At 34.6% G+C, this 19,685-nt stretch overlaps 1 protein-coding gene across 1 annotated transcript in view; it reads right to left on the bottom strand.

Moving 5' to 3' along the window:
- AGPS (alkylglycerone phosphate synthase) overlaps positions 1-19,685 on the bottom strand; it is a 145,334-nt gene that overhangs the window by 19,028 nt on the left and 106,621 nt on the right. The window contains exons 14-17 of the mRNA XM_040475477.1: positions 18,978-19,090; positions 11,491-11,560; positions 9,294-9,355; positions 4,093-4,182 (exon numbers count right to left, since the gene is read on the bottom strand). Of these exons, the coding sequence (XP_040331411.1) occupies positions 4,093-4,182; positions 9,294-9,355; positions 11,491-11,560; positions 18,978-19,090 (335 nt within the window). The remainder of the gene's footprint in view (positions 1-4,092; positions 4,183-9,293; positions 9,356-11,490; positions 11,561-18,977; positions 19,091-19,685) is intronic.

Genomic DNA, 19,685 nt, shown 5'->3' with positions numbered 1-19,685 from the left:
GTACTTTACTTATGTTAGACACACTAGCTAGGAATTCCTTCCCATAAAACTTCTTCGGAAAATTTGGGTTAGAATTTATCTTCCAATATACAAAATACATTTTAATAAATGAAAATGAAATAAATGAACTCAATAAATGCACCCTACAGCTAGTTATTTTCCTTGGGATCTTCAATTTCAATGAGAGTTAGAATTATTTCAAGTCAGTTTTGGAATAACTTTTTAAAAACTAGTTTACAGGGGCGCCTGGGTGGCTCAGTTGGCTAAGCGTCCGACTTCGGCTCAGGTCACGATCTCACAGCCCGTGAGTTCGAGCCCCGCGTCAGGCTCTGGGCTGATGGCTCAGAGCCTGGAGCCTGCTTCCGATTCTGTGTCTCCCTCTCTCTCTGCCCCTCCCCCGTTCATGCTCTGTCTCTCTCTGTCTCAAAAATAAATAAACGTTAAAAAAAAAAAAATTTTAAAAACTAGTTTACAAAATGGATTTCACATATTCAACATTTATACTCAACACACAATAACCTCCTTGGCCACACTATTAAGCAGCTCAAATCAAACTAAACTAAAATCAAACTCTGGTGAAATGTTAGTTTTTATCAAGTATGAGATGTAAGAACTATATTTAAAGCTCCCATTTATTAAAACCATTCAAATAACTAGACCGTGTACATTCAAAATTTTGGTTTTATAAAATGATCATAAAAGCTGAGTATATAAGTTTTTATCAGAAAATCATTCTTAAAAAATAGCTACTGAATAAAAGACATATCTCAAATTTACTCTAAGTCCATCTACCTATAATACATAATGAAGATCCTTATTTTAGACTTTATGAGCTCCTTCTGAAAAACCAAGACTTGTGTTGTTATAGAAGGTGTCCTGAGGCAGAATATTTTACTTCCCAATAATGTTCAATAAGTACTGGTGTATCACAATGATATTCTGATAATGGAAGGGGGGGAGTCTGGAGAGATAAACAGGGAGATAGGGCAGAAAGAGAAAGTGGGGATAAAAATCTGTTAAATTGCTATTTAATAAAAAATAAAAAAATCCTCAGCTACACAAAAATAGATTCTACTATTTAAAACGTTTCAAATTTTACTTGTAACAAATGACTTGGATTATTAGGCCTGATCTGTTTTCTGAACTATAGTAAAGAGGCCTGACAGACTAGACTGTCAAAAGAAGAATTAAGTATCAATTTGGGTTCATAATAAACAAACACAAAATTTTTTCTTAGACTTTAAAATAAAAGGTTTATTTTTAAATATATCTCCAAATTAAAAAAGAAAGGAACAAAAAAACAAAGAACATGTACATTCTTACACCTTTATTTGGAAAGGTTCTCTCCAAGATTAGTCCTAAGCCACTAGTAGGTTTACCAAGTTATAAGCTTTTCGTTGCACAGAACAAGACCCCTATTTTCTTTTCTTTTTTTTTCTTTTTAAGTGGCTTTATTTTTTATTTTTTTTAATTTACATCCAAATTAGCATATAGTGCAACAATGATTTCAAGAGTAGATTCCTTAGTGCCCCTTACCCATTTAGCCCATCCCCCCTCCCACAACCCCTCCAGTAACCCTCAGTTTGTTCTCCATATTTATGAGTCTCTTATGTTTTTGTCCCACTTCCTGTTTTTATGTTATTTTTGTTTCCCTTCCTTATATTCATCTGTTTTGTCTCTTAAAGTCCTCATATGAGTGAAGTCATATGATTTTTGTCTTTCTCTGACTAATTTCACTTAGCATAAAAAAAGACCCCTATTTTCTCATCCTTCAGATATATCAAATGACCAGTCAATAATCTCTAAGTCCACATTTTTAGCTTACATATTCTCAGATTCATTCTCAAATATACTTCTTTAAACCCTGACTGTCTCTCCCACACAGAAGCAAAAAACACAATTTCTTTTTTTTTTTTTTTAATTTTTTTTTAACATTTATTTATTTTGGGGACAGAGAGAGACACAGCATGAACGGGGGAGGGGCAGAGAGAGAGGGAGACACAGAATCGGAAACAGGCTCCAGGCTCTGAGCCATCAGCCCAGAGCCCAACGCGGGGCTCGAACTCACGGACCGCGAGATCGTGACCTGGCTGAAGTCGGACGCTTAACCGACTGCGCCACCCAGGCGCCCCAAAAAACACAATTTCAAAGAGATCCTTCTGGTTGACATGAACAGTTAATGTATACGAAAGATGATTTCCTCACATTTGTTAGAGTTTTGCTCTCTTACTCCAATGGAAGCACAAAATTTAGCAAATTCTAAAAGGTATCTGTCCCAATGGGGGCAATAAGTAGAACTAAGAAACACAATATGGTACCAGGGAAGTACAAGATGAAGGTGTAAAAGATAGAAGAAAAAAAAAATCAGAAGAGACAGCAGTTTGAAGAATATAGAAACATTTCTGGTCTTGCAAAGCAAATACATGCAAATTATCATGCTATATGAAAATATCAAAGACTTAAGAATTGGATACCTTCATGAGGATTTGTCATTGGAGAAGAAAAATATTGAGATTTCCTTTACTAGCTCTAGTATAGGTTGTCTACCTCAAGTTTAATGTAATGACCTCACAATAATAAAATGACATTCATACAGCCCTTCATATGCTTTCTCAATTCATTCTCACAAGAGTCTCATCAAGTAGATGGTATTACTACTGCTTTACTAATAATCAACTTAGAGCGCAAAGGGATTAAATTCTTAATAAACAGCAAAACAGTGCTTTCACTTTTCAGACACATATAGTATTACAAAACAAAGAAATTCAAAAACTAAGCAGGCAGTTGCCACAGTAATACAGTAGGCCAGCAAGGCCTGGTTCTTGGGCTGAAAGAGGCCCAAGTCTGCCCTCTTAGGCTGAGATTAAGTGATCCCAGGCAAATCAGAACAAGCATCATGAATAGAAATACACAGAAATGCCATTTTGGTGAGGCATATCTGCTGTTTCAGAGTCAGCATCTGGTGCACTTAACAATAAAGATATTATATTATTTCCCAAATTACTTAATTTGCATTTGTGCTTATACTGAAAATTTTTTGTTTCTACAAATTAATTGAGTTATATTCTTGAAACCCCCTTCCCTGACACATGGGAAAAAAAAAAAAAGCAGTTATACAACACAGAATGTTTAATAAATTTTAAAGTGCTAGATTATGACTGAACCATCTACTTTAAAGATCCCCTTCACATAATCTGTCCTGATTTCCCTTTATTCTCCATTCCAATTAATTCTATAACTTTATAGATAAGTCATATGTTTGATTTAATCTTGATACATTTAATCTTCTTGTGTTTATACAGGTCTTTTAATTATCAGGTGATTGAATACAAAGTGCTCCTTCGCAAGAAAACCTCCTTTTAGACTGCTGCCATTTAACAAAGAGGACAAGATTTGCAGTTTAACTGTCCACTATGGAAGATACCAGCTACATGCAGTGTTTTAAATTTAAATTATTAGAAATTAAATAAAATTTACAATTCAGTGCCACGGTCACATTAGCCACATTTCGACAGCCCCACAGCCACATGTGGCTTGTGGCACCAATACCAGACAGGACAAATAAAGAGTATTTCCATTACTGCAGAAAGATCTATTGAAAGTAAAGAGTTAATCTTCATTTGCATATTTTGCTCTACTCATTCCTTTACTCCATGCCCATTCATTGAATCAGTAACTAATAAAGTGGTTAAAGTGCTTTTTGTCTATTGAAGAAAAGGCTACGTTGATTATGTATTAAATTATAGTTTCCTGAATATATACATGATTTATAATTTCAGTGAATTAAAAGGCACTCCTTTACTTATTCCTGGGGCTCCAAGGTTTGGCTTTTCACTGTCCTGCTGTCCTGAAGGGGTAGAAGGCTCACTTATGGAAGGGTATTCTACTCCTAAAGGGCTCAGGACTGCTCTAAAACCCTAGTGGCACAACCCTAAGAAGGTGGCAAAAGTGAAGTTTAGGAAAGGAAAGCTTGCTAAATGGAACAGACTGAAGCTATTCTTCTGGTGGCGTGAATTACATTTCTCCATTAATTAAAATATGTTTTCCCCCCAGAATAAGCAGTAAAAGAGCAACAACAACAAAAAACCTCACCTGCATGTAGAAAGAGGAGCAAACTGAACACCCTTCTCTTTGCATTCCCTTGTTATTCGTTCTTTTACATTTCTACAGAGATCCACAACCCTAGAAAACAAAATTGAATACAACATTAAGTTTTCAAATAAATTACAAAATTCTAACAAATGTTAGTTTATCTGGCATCTTTCAAGTCAGAAATTCTAAGAAACTTTCATACTTATTCCGTCAAGAATGAACAAGAGCGTTGATCATTCAAATTGAGTCTTCCATTCATAGCTTCAAAGGGGCAAAGTTCTCCCTTTTTTTGCCATAGAAAAGACAGAAGTCAGAAGAGCACACTCAAGCTTCCTGAAGGCAGTTTCCTACACTTAGGTAAACCCAATTTCACAATTAATTTAATCACAATATTTTAAAAGCTTTTTTAAAAAGCTATAATGAACATGTTAATGAAAATTCAATTTTGGGTTTACAGGAATACCAATCTGTGTCCATGTCTAAGATATTTCCCTTAATATAAAAATAATTTAGTCAATAATCGTGAGGTTATACCAAATGTTCAATAGCCTTTTGTCAAGCTCTGAGCTAAAATCTACTTTAACAAAGACTTACTGGATGTTAACTGGATGTCAGCAATGTATAAAGCTGTGCTAGACTGGTATTAAGAGTCAGTGAAAACAGATAAGAAATAGTTCATAAAGGGAATGGGGGGATTGATAATATTTAATAATATTAATCCTTTTTCTTTTTTTTTTTTTTCAATGTTTATTTATTTTTGGGACAGAGAGAGACAGAGCATGAATGGGGGAGGGGCAGAGAGAGAGGGAGACACAGAATCGGAAACAGGCTCCAGGCTCTGAGCCATCAGCCCAGAGCCTGACGCGGGGCTCGAACTCACGGACCGCGAGATCGTGACCTGGCTGAAGTCGGACGCTTAACCGACTGCGCCACCCAGGCGCCCCCTTTTTCTATCTTTTAAATAAATTTTTATTTGAAATAATTTTATTATTTTTTAAATTTTTTAACGTTTATTTATTTTTTTGAGAAAGAGCATGAGTGGGGGAGGGGCAAAGACAGAGGAAGACACAGAATCTGAACCAGGCTCCAGGTTCTGAGCTGTCAGCACAGAGCCTGACGTAGGGCTCCAACTCACAGACTGCAAGATCATGACCTGAGCCAAAGTCAGACGCTCAACCGACTGAGCCACCCAGGCTCCCCTTGAAATAATTTTAGATACAGAAAGTCACAAAGACAGACAGTGTTCCTCTTTCCCTGGTTTCCTCTAATGTTAATATATAACCATGACAGATTTGTCAAAACTAAGAAACTGACTTCAGGACATCACTATTAACTAGAACACTTTATTTATATTTCACCATTTAATTTTGACTCCAAGATACCACTGTTTTAAAATATAAAGGCATCTGATTTCTTTTGTTGTTTAGTTTTTGATATAATTTTTAAGGCCCTATTTTGGAGTGCAAGAGAGCTAACAGTGATGCATTCATACTTTGGGAACATGCTCAGGAAAAAGTTCTAAAATGGAAAACAGATGTCAATCACAGCTTCTAGGTCGGAGATGCAGAGACAAAAGATTTGGCTGACAAAAGATTAATCTATTTTTTAATGTGAGCTGTAATATTTTGTTATTACTATATATTGTTTCATTTGGAAAATAAAACTCCTAAGGTACATATAAGCCATCTAATTCTTCAATAAACATCCTGACAACATACTGACGCTGATTCTGTGTTTCAAATCTTAGTTGTTTAGAATCAGGAGAATGGAAAAGGTAACAAAGAAGCACAAAAGACTGGGCCATCTCTAGTCTAAAGACTGATTTGACTGTGTGAGAGCCAATTTGATAAAAACCATAACATTTACATGGATTATGCTTTATAAGACACATTAAAGTTATCCATATTTCCAATAAGAACAAAGAATATATGGTTAAAATATAAATATGGAAAGGGGTTTAATGGTTTGTTAGCTATTTTATTAGCATGTCAAATTTTATTTTTTTAATATATGTGTCTGAAAGTTTTATAAATTCTAATTTTACAAAACAATTCTCTTCAGTTAAATTGTGCTTAATTCTATGAGAGTGTAGACAAATACAATTTATCAGTGTTATTTATGCCTCACCTATGGAATGGTAAGGATGCATGCTTTTAAAATATCTCCTACTAAAGTATTTAGATTATTGGAATTTATTGTGTCTTTATTTTGAAAATCCAACTTGTAAAACAAATACTTCAAACACAAATAAAACCTACTAAGTAAGCTTTAATAGCTACAGGGATTAATGAATATTATAAATTTATAAATAAGTTCTTTATCATGACTCTAGAAAGTGGAATTTAAGTGCTACATAATAATATATGATAATTTACAATAATAATGAGGAGATGGGACAAATAACATGACCAAATGGTTAAAACCCTTAATAGGATACTTTCTAGAAATGATTTGTACAGAGGATGTTCTTTTTCTCTTAATTTTTTTTTTACTTCAGAGAGAGAGAGAGAGAGAGAGAGAGAGAGAGAGAGAGAGAGAGAGACTGGGGGAGAGGGGCAGAAGGAGAGAGAATCTTAAGTAGTCTCTATGCTCAGCACAGAGCCCAATGCAGGGCTCTGGTCATGGTCATGGGATCATGACTTGAGCCGAAATCAAGAGCTGAATGCTTAACTGACTTCAGACACCCAGGTGCCCCCAGAGGGGAGTTCTTGAAGTATTCTGGCATAGAACTTGTACAAAAGCCAACACAGTCCACTTGGACCAATCATTCTATGTAAGATAAACATAACTGTGTATACATTTAACTTTTCACCTGACCTATTGGCAAATTTAACCCTGTTGACAATTCCCTACTTGAAAAAAATTTTCCTGGGCTTCTTTCACATCACTGGTTTTCCTCCAAATCCTCGAGATATTATTCTCTTTTGCTAGCTCTTGTTTGTATATCCAAACAAAATAAATTTTGGGGTTCCCTGGACTTCCTTCTTAGGTCCTCTTTTTTTTCTTCATCCATACTAGCTATAAGGGTTTGTATCTACTCCCTTGGTTTTAATCACAAGCCTCATGCTAATGTCTCCAAAATCTTTAAATCTCCAACTCAGACTGTTTAGACAGCTAATTTTATAGGCTACATTCTTACATTATTCCCAAGTTCATTCATAGGAGTCTATTCAGAATATTCATTGTGCACTCAACAGATACAGTTATTTTGGTAGGACTACTGAGAAATACACAAAAACTAGTAAGGCAAATAACCCCTTAAGAGACTTATACATGAAAAGGCTAAGCAACCTAATAACGTGTGAGACTTGAAGACTCTGACTCCATGGGTTTCTGCTAAACATGGTCTCTACCTAGGTAAATGTTAGAGAGAAAAAACAATTTGTTAAATGGGTAACAAGTAAAGTTTCTATCAGGAATGTAGCTGCTTTCCATTCATTTTATTTATGAAAAATTTAGCTGATGAAGTTGTTTTAATTGAAAAGAAACCAAATATATAACCTGTATAAAACAGTCAGATGTCAGTAAGTTGATAATTTTTTTTTCTTTACAAGATTTATCCCCTTGTTAAAATTTTGTTATCAAAAATTGTGAATAACAGATTGATACTATAAACTGTTGTTTTACAATGCATGGAATATGAACATCAATGCACCAAAAGTCATAACCCATAGTAGACAAAGAATGAATGCAGAAAGTAAAAAGTCCTCTGGGGAAGGGAAAAAAAGAGTTAGGGTAGAACAAAAATGTTAAGATATGTAATATCTAAAAGGTAGATTCATGGGAATTTGTCATGTACTTTATTACTGATTTAATTTGTAATTTTTTTTCAATGTTTATTTATTTTTGGGACAGAGAGAGACAGAGCATGAACAGGGGAGGGGCAGAGAGAGAGGGAGACACAGAATCGGCAACAGGCTCCAGGCTCTGAGCCATCAGCCCAGAGCCTGACGTGGGGCTCGAACTCACGGACCGCGAGATCATGACCTGGCTGAAGTCGGACGCTTAACCGACTGCGCCACCCAGGCGCCCCTAATTTGTAAATTTTATAAAGAAAACATAAAATGTAAAGCATACCAGAATAAAAATGTACTAACAATCTTAACAGCTTTTATTACTGAGTTAACTTATGAGTCCATTTAAAAAAAAAAAATTTTTTTAACGTTTATTTATTTTTGAAACAGAGACAGAGCACGAATGGGGGAGGGTCAGAGAGAGGGAGACACAAAATCTGAAACAGGCTCCAGTCTCTGAGCTGTCAGCACAGAGCCCAATGCGGGGCTCAAACTCAGGGACTGCAAGATCACGCCCTGAGCTAAAGTCGGATGCGTTACCGACTGAGCCACCCAGGCGCCCCTTATGAGTCCATTTTTAATAAAACCACTTCACATTTCCTCATCGGTTTTTATTATTAATTCCCTAACCAATATTTGTATACCAACATTTGTGTATATGTGTATGTGCATAACATAAAAATAGAAATTATACATAATATCTTAAGTTGGATTTCTTTTAGAAATCACTTAAATACAAGTTAAGATCTTGCTTAATAGTAACCATCCAAAATCAAAAGCTAAATCATATATTACAAAAGAAGTTTAACCCTGGGTTTATATTTGGGGGATGTTCTAGAGAACCTTCAAGCATATTAAGCATTTAAGAATTTAAATCAAAGCTAGTAAAACTATAGACTGACACTTAAGTGCTCACTAAGATTCTTTAAAATATAGACTTCAATAACACCTTCCTTCTATGGGACATGGACAAATCTGTCTAAATAAAAAAAAAAAAGCTGGCAAATATGACATTCTGATGAAGGTGTTAATATAAATAAAAGTGATCACCTTGTTTCAATGTTTCTTTATAAAAATTTTAAAATTTGTATATTTGTTTTTTTTTTTTTTTTAATTTTTTTTTTTCAACATTTATTTATTTTTGGGACAGAGAGAGACAGAGCATGAACGGGGGAGGGGCAGAGAGAGGGAGACACAGAATTGGAAACAGGCTCCAGGCTCTGAGCCATCAGCCCAGAGCCCGACGCGGGGCTCGAACTCACGGAGCGCGAGATCGTGACCTGGCTGAAGTCGGACGCTTAACCGACTGCGCCACCCAGGCGCCCCAAAATTTGTATATTTGTGCACAAAGATATATTATTTCAATAACTCCTATAGCATAATATGAGACATTTTATTATATTTTACCTGTCCCAAGGAGCAGAAGTCTCAAAAGACTCTCCTAATATATAGTATTCCAAACCCAAGTCCTATTAAAAAAAAGACACAAAAATCAAGAAATTATGACAGATGCAGAAGAATCAAGAATACTGTCATATTGTTAGTATTTCACGTAATTGTTAATATCACATGTTTCTAATTTAACCTCCACTGTTCTTTACTCTCCACCCCATAAAAGCAATGGTAAGTGGCCTTGAGTGTGAGCTACAACCTCCAGGAGGACAGGAACTTTGTCTTGTTCTCTTTTGTATCTCTGGCACCAGGCAGTGTGCCTGATACATGGCAGGAACTCAAATATTTCTCCAAGGAATGGAGCCTCTGAGAACTGTCTATGTACATGTAGAGGATACTAGCAGAACAGATTTTTTTTGGAGCCTAAATAGTAAATTAAACAACACTAAAAAGTGGTCATCAGGATGGAAGGACCAGGGCAGCAGGAAAGTAGGAGCAGGGGGGACTAAAGGAAGAAGGTAGATCTCCCTTTCCTGAAATCAACTTTTCTTTAAAAAACAAATTAGAAAATATAGTGCCTCTCTTTGTAGTAACTAAATAAGATAGGATATCTGGAAGCACTTCTGCTAGGAAAATATATTTTATAACACATAAGATATAATGCTTATATGATAAGTAACTTATAATACCCAGAATACAATTCTGTTTTAATATCAAAACTGGAAAGAGCAATTCATAAGCCACCCGAGATGCAAAGATAGAAAGAATATTTTATAAGCAGAAAAATCAATAAATGTTAAGTTTTCACTTCTAGTAAGATGATTCACTTCAACTCTACCACTGGTTGGCAGGAAAAATCCCCAAATTACTGATCTAAAATGTGTCGCTTTTTTCTTGTGCATTCATTTACGCAGTAAACACATATGTGGTGACAAAGGTATTAAGCACTGGGAAAATAAAAAATAAAACAATCCCTCCCATCTCAATACTGCTTCTGATTCAGTTTTAACAGTGTGTAAGCTGTATTTGTTACAGTTACACATCATTTTCTAGAATTCTGAATTTAGTAATATGGGAAAATGGTCAATATACTTAGAAAATGCTCAACAAACAAAAACTTGTGGATAACCAAAATGCTTACTATGGGAGACCCTGAGGTAGTAACAGTCTATGGAGGTAAACATTATTGTAAGACCTAAAATCATCTATTACTTTTCATGATCTGTAAATCTCTTAATTACAATTTTTAACATAGCAAACAAGCAATAAATGTAATTTCCCTTATCAGCGTGGGGGAATGGAGTGCCCAGAAAAATGCATATGCTTCAAATTCACTGCAACCTAAAATTTAGATCTTACCTAAGATTAGTTTTGAAATAAGAATACAATTCAAGCTTTCTAGAGAAGTAAAAACAAGTTTTATATAAGTTTATGTAAGTATTTCCTTCAGAACAATTTCCAAGTGAAAAATTAGAAAATGCAGTATTTGGGAAAGTCATATTCTCAATAGGATATCTGAGAAATGATGTTTTAAAACAAGACCTTTCAAATTACATAAAAAAGCAATATTTAAAAAATATAACCCTAACAATAGCAGAAAACAACTAAGAAACTTGAGTTTATTACAGCCAAGGTAGAAAAACAAAATAAGTAAATAAACTTTTGAAAGAATACTTTCATATCAACAAGTATAGTAGACTCTTGGACTAATAAAGTTTCTCACAAGTAGAAAATGTGGAATTAGAAAAATTTTAGAGCCCAAATACAGACAAATTATTTCTTTAATTCTACATAGTAATCATCACCAGTGAACCAACTACTACTTAGAATCAAGTTAAATACCAATTTTTAATGAGTTAAAGAAAGATTATACATATTTAAAACTTGATTATGAATCAAGTGAGAAATGGTGCTAAATAAGACAGCTCGATTCTAACCAAGCAATGTTAGGAATGGCATGTTCAACTTCCAGACAGAGAAAGTCACCATTCTTTTAAAGAGGAGAATGATCTATATAATCTTCAAATTCCTCAAAAGCAATATATGGAAGATTTAATTGGGATTCTGAAGGTTTGTAGCTAGTCCTACATTCATGTCAAATGATGTGCTACATCATACTAAGTTAAAACTTAAGAAAATAATTTTATTCATTCAAAGTAAGAAAAAGGATTATTTGCAATATAAACTGACAAGGAAATATGAGATAACTTACTCGAATATACGCAATGACATAGGTCAGCAAATAACCTCTCTGTCCATTATCTTCTCCAATTGCCAACCCACTGTAATTAAAGAACAAACTGTTAATATATTTCATATGTATTTATGAAAAATATACAAAAATAACCAAACTAATGTAACACCTCAAGGTAACTGTTTAACAGATTAACATATATTATACTGCATCTCATTCTTATTGTAATCTAATTTATCAGATATATATCAAAGAGTTGTCAAAAGAATAAGCTTGGAGAACAAAAACCTAAAGATACTTTTAATATTTCAGTTCGGTCATTAATTTCAAACTTGCATCCATCAAACTAATAAAACTGACTCATGAACTCAACTACTTCTACCAACATTGACAAAAGTACAGAGAACTAGCCATGAGAAACAAGCTTAAGTAAACTTTAATAATCTTTACAAGCATACCAAGATACTTAAAATACTTATTTTATTCATATATTTTATCCATATATTCATGTGTTACTATAGCCCTATTCATATTTAAAGATGTATAATGATTGACTATATCTTCCAAATACCAAGAAGTTTTCTGAATACCTGGGTACATAGTATATGAAGTATTAGACACACTGTTTATTTTATGAAAATATGAAAAGTATGACAAAACATACTTACACAGAAATATTAAAGTTTATGAAGCAGCATACAGATAAGTACCAGACAAAGAGGTAAGGTTTTATTACTATGAACACATCAACTATCCATTTCAATTTGAAAGTAGTTTTAGCCACAGAAATTATATTTGGTGATCTAATTAGAACTAATCCCATATAACATATAATTCAGTCCAAGCACTTTGCTTTGTGAAAGTCATTCTTATGTTAAAAGACTAAAAATGATTATTGATTTTACTACCTTCAGTAAAGAACTTTTAATTTTGCTTGTTTTCATCATCAGGCAGAAATTAAATTTTAACTATTCTTAGTCAACTAAAGAAAACTTACCACAAACTCCCAAAGTATCTACCAAAAAAAAATCCCTCAATAAAACCAGATAGAAAACTGTGACTTTCTTGGGTCATAATGGATGGTTAACTTCCATGCCTCTCCCCTCAGTACCCTAATTGCTCCTCCTTCGTCTCAGTATGCTGAACCCTTAACCATGGTGTTGCCCAAGACTCGGGTCTTGAGCCTCTGTTAGTTACACCTCTTCCGGAAAAATCATTTTTCTTATTACTTCAGTTAACACCTATGGTGAAGTTCTTCCTTCCCCTGAAGTTTTGCTTGGATTTGGCAGTAAGTAAACATAGTAGTAAGTGAACAACATAGATGTGCCCTTGTGCTATACAAATAATGTAAGGCAACTGTAGGCTAGGATGTATAGGCCAAATCAGATATCCTTATAGCTGCACGAATACACACACGAATCAGTATCACCCAGAGAAGTGGCAAACACTTGATGGAAGCGGCTCTAGTCTACAACCACTTGGAGATGGGGTGCAAAGAGATGAAACAAGAGGGGTTGTTCTTATTACTAGAATGTTAATGAGCAAAGAAGACAGAACCTAGGTCAAGCAGTTGCGAGTGAAAAGTAAGAAGCAACAATATAATTCTGGGTTGGATACAAATGGATTTGAGGTGAGAGGTAGGAAGTCAAAGTTCCAAAACAAAAAGGCAACTAGTCAGAAAATTGCTGTGGCAAGAACCGGGAGGAAAATATCTGAGCCTATACCTCACATAGATACGAAGCAGTCAGATACTGAGTCCAAGAAAGAAAAAGCACTACTGAGCTGGGAAATAGGAACAATTCATTCTGGGCCTAGTGGTAGAAAGAGAGTGAAGACTAGCAAATGGTGCAAGAGACCTGCGCTGGGAATCCTTGAGAAGGTGCATTCTAAGCGGATATTTGGTGAGAAATAACAGATATGAACCTTTAGTAGGCTTCTTTTATATCAGATGAGAAAAAGTCCTTCTTGCAGTTCCAGGTCAAGCCATTTTTCTTTAGATACTCTTCTAGAATCTCTTGGAGCAGGGAGGGGTGGAGCAAAGGAGTCAGAAGGATCAGTTCCACTTTGGAATTCAGTGTGACAAACCACACAGAAACATGCATTTTCTTATCCCAAACAGGAAGAAATTGATGTCCATTCTAAATTCATAAACCCCAGGGGCGCCTGGGTGGCTCAGTCAGTTGAGCGACCGACTTCGGCTCAGGTCATGATCTCATGGTTTGTGAGTTCGAGCCCCACGTCAGGCTCTGTGCTGACAGCTCAGAGCCTGGAGCCTACTTCGGATTCTGTGTCTCGCTCTCTCTCTGTGCCTCCCCCACTCATGCTCTGTCTCTCTCGGTCTCAGAAATAAATAAACATTAAAATAATAATAATAATAATAATAATAATAATAATAAATAAATAAACCCCAAAGGAGAAGGAAAGTCATTCTGGGCTTGCTTTTCTGAATCATAGGTTTCCCTGCAAATTTAGCTTTTTGTAACTTCTTTCTCACTTATTCTCTGTCTTACATTTTTAACTTTCAGAACTCCATCTTCTAGACAGGATTGCCTTAAAATACAACATGTAAACAATAGTAGGACATTGAAATTAAATGCTTCTAAGTTGCCAATTACATAGCAGCCACTCCAAAAAGGTATACGAAGATTCAAACTGCTTTATGTTAAAGTAGCAACATCGATACCCTACGTTCTGCTCCCCGTCGCAAATTTCAAACATCAATTAACAAGATTCTTAAATTTAAACCTGTTTCATGAGAAAGGGCTGGGAAGACTAATGAAAGAGGAATGAGAGACAATCTTTTTATAAAAAAGAGCCATCTGGTGAACCTAATCACTCTCATGTTGAATTACATTAAACAACTTAAGCACACACTTTAAAAATAACAATAACACATTACCTTAAGTTCTATGGTAAATGTCAGTACATCTGTCATGACTGCTGACAGGGAATGTTTATTCTGTTTAGCTCTTAGAGAAGTTAAAGTATATTACTAGCAAGCATAGATAAACAACCGAAGTATGATTACTCAACATTTGCCTATTATTTTCCACTGGATCATATGTATTCAAAGGTATTTAACAGTGTTAGGGTAGGGGTGGAAGACAAGGAGGAAAATGGCTGAAATGACACATAAAAATGTCCTAAACTGTTGGGAGTAGTTTATTTAAAAACAATCAATTCAGAGTTAATGAGGGGGTAGAACAGAGGATAAAACTAAAGAACAGAAAATAAAGGATAGATTAATAATGCCCTAATTCAAAATAAAATACATGAGCTAAACTAACTTATGAAACTTTAGCAGAAAGGAATTCCTCCTTCTAGTTATGTAGAAGAAATCATTGGGGAGCAAGGGTTGGCCCAGTGGCATCGTAAGTAAGAAAAATATGTCTGACGGACTTCCAAGCTGTATTACAAAACTGTAATAATCAAGACCGTATGGTACTGGCACAAAAACTGACACTCAGATTAATGGAACAGAATAGAGAACCCAGAAATGGACACACAAACGTATGGCCAACTAATCTCTGACAAAGCAGGAAAGAATATCCAATGGAATAAACAGTCTCTTCAGCAAGTGGTGCTGGGAAAACTGGACAGTGACATGCAGAAAAATGAACCTGGACCACTTTCTTACACCATACACAAAAATAAACTCAAAATGGATTAAAGACCTAAATGTCAGACAGGAAGCCACCAAAATCCTCAAGGAGATCCTCTTTGACCTTGGCCACAGCAACTTCTTACTCAGCATGTCTCCAGAGGCAGGGGAAACAAAAGCAAAAATGAACTACTGGGACCTCATCAAAATAAAAAGTTTCTGCACGGTGAAGGAAGCAATCAGCAAAACTAAAAGGCAACCAACGGTATGGGAGAAGATATCTGCAAATGACATATCAGATAAAGGGTTAGTACCCAAAATGTATAAAGAACTTATCCAACTCAACACCCAAAAACAAAACATCTAGTGCAGAAATGGGCAAAAGACATGAATAGACACTTCTCCCAAGAAGACATCCAGATGGCCAACTGACACATGAAAAAATGCTCAATTTCACTCATCATCAGGGAAATACAAATCAAAACCACAATGAGACATCACCTCACACCCGTCAGAATGGCTAACCTTAACGACTCGGGCAACAACAGATATTGGCGAGGATGTGGAGAAAGAGGATCTCTCTTGCACTGCTGGTGGGAATGCAAACTGGTGTGGCCACTCTGGAAAACTGTATGGAGGCTCCTCAAAAAATTAAAAATAGAACTATCCTATGGCCCAGCAATTGCACAACTAGGTATTTATCCAAAGCATACAAGGATGCTGTTTTGAAGGGGCACATGCACCCCAATGTCTAGAGCAGCACTATCAACAATAGCCAAAATATGGAAAGAGCCCAAATGTCCATCGATGGATGAATGAATAAAGAAGATGTGGTATAGCTATACAATGGAGTTTTACTCGGCAATCAAAATGAATGAAATCCTGCCATTTGCAACTATGTGGATGGAACTAGAGAGTATTATGCTAAGTGAAATTAGTCACAAAAAGACAAATATTGTATGACTACACTCATATGAGAACTTTAAAATACAAAACAGATGAACACAAGGGAAGGGAAGCAAGAATAATATAAAAACAGGGAGGGGGACAAAAACATAAGAGACTCTTAAATATGGAGAACAGAGGGTTACTGGAGGGGTTGTGGGAGGGGGATGGGCTAAATAGGTAAGGGGCATTAAAGGAATCTACTCCTGAAATCATTGTTGCACTATATGCTAACTAACTTGGATGCAAATTTTAAAAATAAATTAAATAGGGGTGTCTGGGTGGCTCAGCGGGTTGAGTGTCCAACTTCAGTTCAGGTCATGGACTCGCGGTTCATGAGTTCGAGCCCCACATTGGGCTCTGTGCTGACAGCTCAGAGCCTGGGGCCTGCTTCGGATTCTGTGTCTCCCTGTCTCTCTGTTCTTCCCATGCTCGTGCTCTCTCTCTCTCTCAAAAATAAAGATTAAAAAAAAAAAGTTAAAAAAAAGAAAAGAAAAATATTTCTGAATATTTCAGTGATTAGAACCAAGAACTAGTGTGTACAGAGAAACATGAGGAAAACCAAGAGTGCTAGAAAACTACATGGAGATATTTCCAAGTATCAAATCAAAATCAAAATAGCCCTAAGCCATCTAATTACAGCCTGGATTATCAATATAGAAGATTTCTGCAATCTAAATGAAGGAAGACAGGATGAAAGCATATTAAGAAATTATAATTATAACATAACTAGTAAGTAGCAAATAACAACAGCAAAAAAAATGAGACCTCAATCAGAGTCTGAGTTTTAATGCTTTGCCCCTGCTTTAAATAGGTATCTCATTTACTATAACCTATTTTTAATGGATGAATTTGATATAAGTTTTGTTTGGTATAAACAAATTGCTGGAATTAAATCAAGAGTTCTGGGGCTTCACTATCCGTATCCAGAAAGACCTGGATTCACCTTAAAGAAGTTCATTCTTACTTTTAAGTTGTAAATGTCTGGAATCACTTGAGAAAAACAACTTACATTACATGACAAGGGAGTTCATGACAGTTGGTGGCTCAACTTAAAACTGACAAAATGGCTCTAATAAATACCTAAAGATTAAAATATGCTCTTTTAAGGGTGGCACAGCAGTTAGACATAAATGAAATAGAATTTAAAATGTCAGGGAATGACATTCAGTTTCATTAATTCTTTCAACAAATGTTCAATTAAGTGTCTAGTATATACCAGGCATCAACAGTGATGTCCAAGAAGAGACAGTTGAAGAATTACGTCTTACCTCACACAAAAAGGCACTTTGTCATCATCCTACCCCAGTCCAAGAGGAAACGTAGCACATTACTAACTAGTAATGATTTTGTTGGCTACTCTGAATTTTAATTACAATTAGAGGTACTACAAAGTGGAATTTCTCTGCATCTGTATGCATGTGTTGGTGTGTATGCTGGAGGCAGGAAGGGTCACTGGGGGGACTGAGGTGAAACTAAGCAAATTTAACCTCATATAAAGTAATTCAAATATTATAGCATCCATTTCCCTACAAGTGCTCCTGAATAATTTTGACGTCCCAATTAAATATTTCAATATATAAAAAACAATTTTTAAAAGTTTCAGCCTCTAATATTTAAGGCTATAACAGAAACTAAAAGATTTAATTTATATATAAAAGATTTTAATTTAAATCCCCTTATTTCTAATACCATGGATTTTAAGAAAAATGTTTTAAAAATCAAATTATATATATACTTCACATAACTTAGAAACTAAAAAATAGGTACATGTATATTTCAAAAATAAATTCAGAGATTAACCTGAAATCTAAGTCTTCTGGCTATTAAATGAATTTTTATGGCACAATTACTCTTAATTAATTTAGTTAAAAAAAAATCAGTTAATTCCCCAAAAAGGTACTCTGAGAGAGGAAAAGTAAAAGATTAGTGAATTTCATCTTTTACTAATTCGACTTGCCAATTTCAGAATAAGGTAAGAATAAAACTGAGAGGCTGATTTGCAATACTCAAACACAGTACCAAAGTAAATCAAAACTTAAGCCAAAGATTAGATCTTTTTCTAAGAATTCTGTACTTTAAACACAAAGTTCAGAAAATCCTAAAAATAAAGAGCTGAATATCATAGTGAGAAAAATATATAAAAGTGAGGCATTCTAAAACACAAGGCTACAAATATTAAGTGCTCATTTGTTCTCATAAATAGCAAAAAAGGGAAACTAAAGTATATATTTACAAAGAACTCAGATTAAGCATACATACATATTTTAAACTCTGAAATTATAATAAAAGAAAAAGAAGAAGAAGAAGAAGAAGAAGAAGAAGAAGAAGAAGACGACAACGACGACGATGACTTGTATCCAGGAAACTTAGTTTACGTATTTAAAAAGGGAAGGGAAAAATGTAGTCCTGATAAATGGCATTTTCACTACAGTTCTCATCGATCAATCTCATAATCCATCAAGCAGACAGACAGAAACCACCCAGTCATTATTCAGTTGGTTATATATGTGAAATGTTTTCTGTTTCTTTATACCAGCAGAAAACAGTAAGTGACAAGGGGTGGAGTATAGATAATTTATCAAATTCTTTTGTTTAAAAAATTTCCTTTCACAAACATACTAATAACATGTTTTATATATATATACTATTACCATTAAATAGTAAGATGACTATGAATTTTTTCATATTTTACTCTAGCATAACAAAAGCAAATATTATAAAATTAATGGAAAAATGTAATAAAATATTTAATATATCCTAATATATATGCTTACACAAGTAAGAGCAACATACCAATCAAATTTTCTGCAAATTTTGGAAGTAACCAACACAACATTTTAAGTTGACTATCATATATTGCTACAAATTTAATCCTTTAGGGGTGCATTAACAACTGCTTACAGATACCAGAATTTTCAATTAACATTCTCTTGGCATTATGAACTTAGAGCCATACCCAAATTTTGCAGCAATGTCATACACTTGTTTTTCATGTTGAAGAACCTTCTCACGGTCCCCCTCAAATAGTAATGTAGCAACAGTTAACTGATTTGGATCAAATCCTTTAAACTACAAAATACAAAAAAAAAAGACATATACTTAGACAGATAGATAGATAAATCTTTACCTGCGAAACAGTAAATCAAAAACATTTTGCTCTTTTTGTCCTTCTGACCTGGGCTCAAACATACCAACTCTAAAAATCGAGCTTTGGAACTTCACATGTCAATCAAAAAGAATGTTTAATATACCTGTTCAGGTTGTTATAAACAAAACTACAGAAAATACCTAATTTCAAAGTATGCCATGGTGTCAGTAGAAATGACATATTGATATGTAATATAGCAAATAACTTGTAAGAATCATAACTGCAATAAAGAATCAAATAAAAATACCAAAATAATAGAACATAATGAATTAGCAAGATACAGGATGTAGATAAAAGTAAAAACTAACAGGGACCATTTCTTCTCTTACATACCAACTATAACTTCTTAATAACATTTTCAAAGGAGATCTTACATATAATTAAAATGAAAAATATCTGAGAATAATCATAAAAGAAAATATATAACCTCATTAGGAAAATGTGTCTAAAATGTTCTAGAATGCCTGAACTAAGTAAATAAATCTGTGAATTCTTGCTCAAACTAATATAACAGAT

The sequence above is a fragment of the Herpailurus yagouaroundi genome, unplaced genomic scaffold (assembly GCF_014898765.1).
Source record: "Herpailurus yagouaroundi ecotype Mexico unplaced genomic scaffold, PumYag 140, whole genome shotgun sequence".
NCBI lineage: Eukaryota > Metazoa > Chordata > Mammalia > Carnivora > Felidae > Herpailurus > Herpailurus yagouaroundi.
Note: the sequence above shows the minus strand (reverse complement) of the source record. Positions and strands in the feature narration are given on the sequence as shown.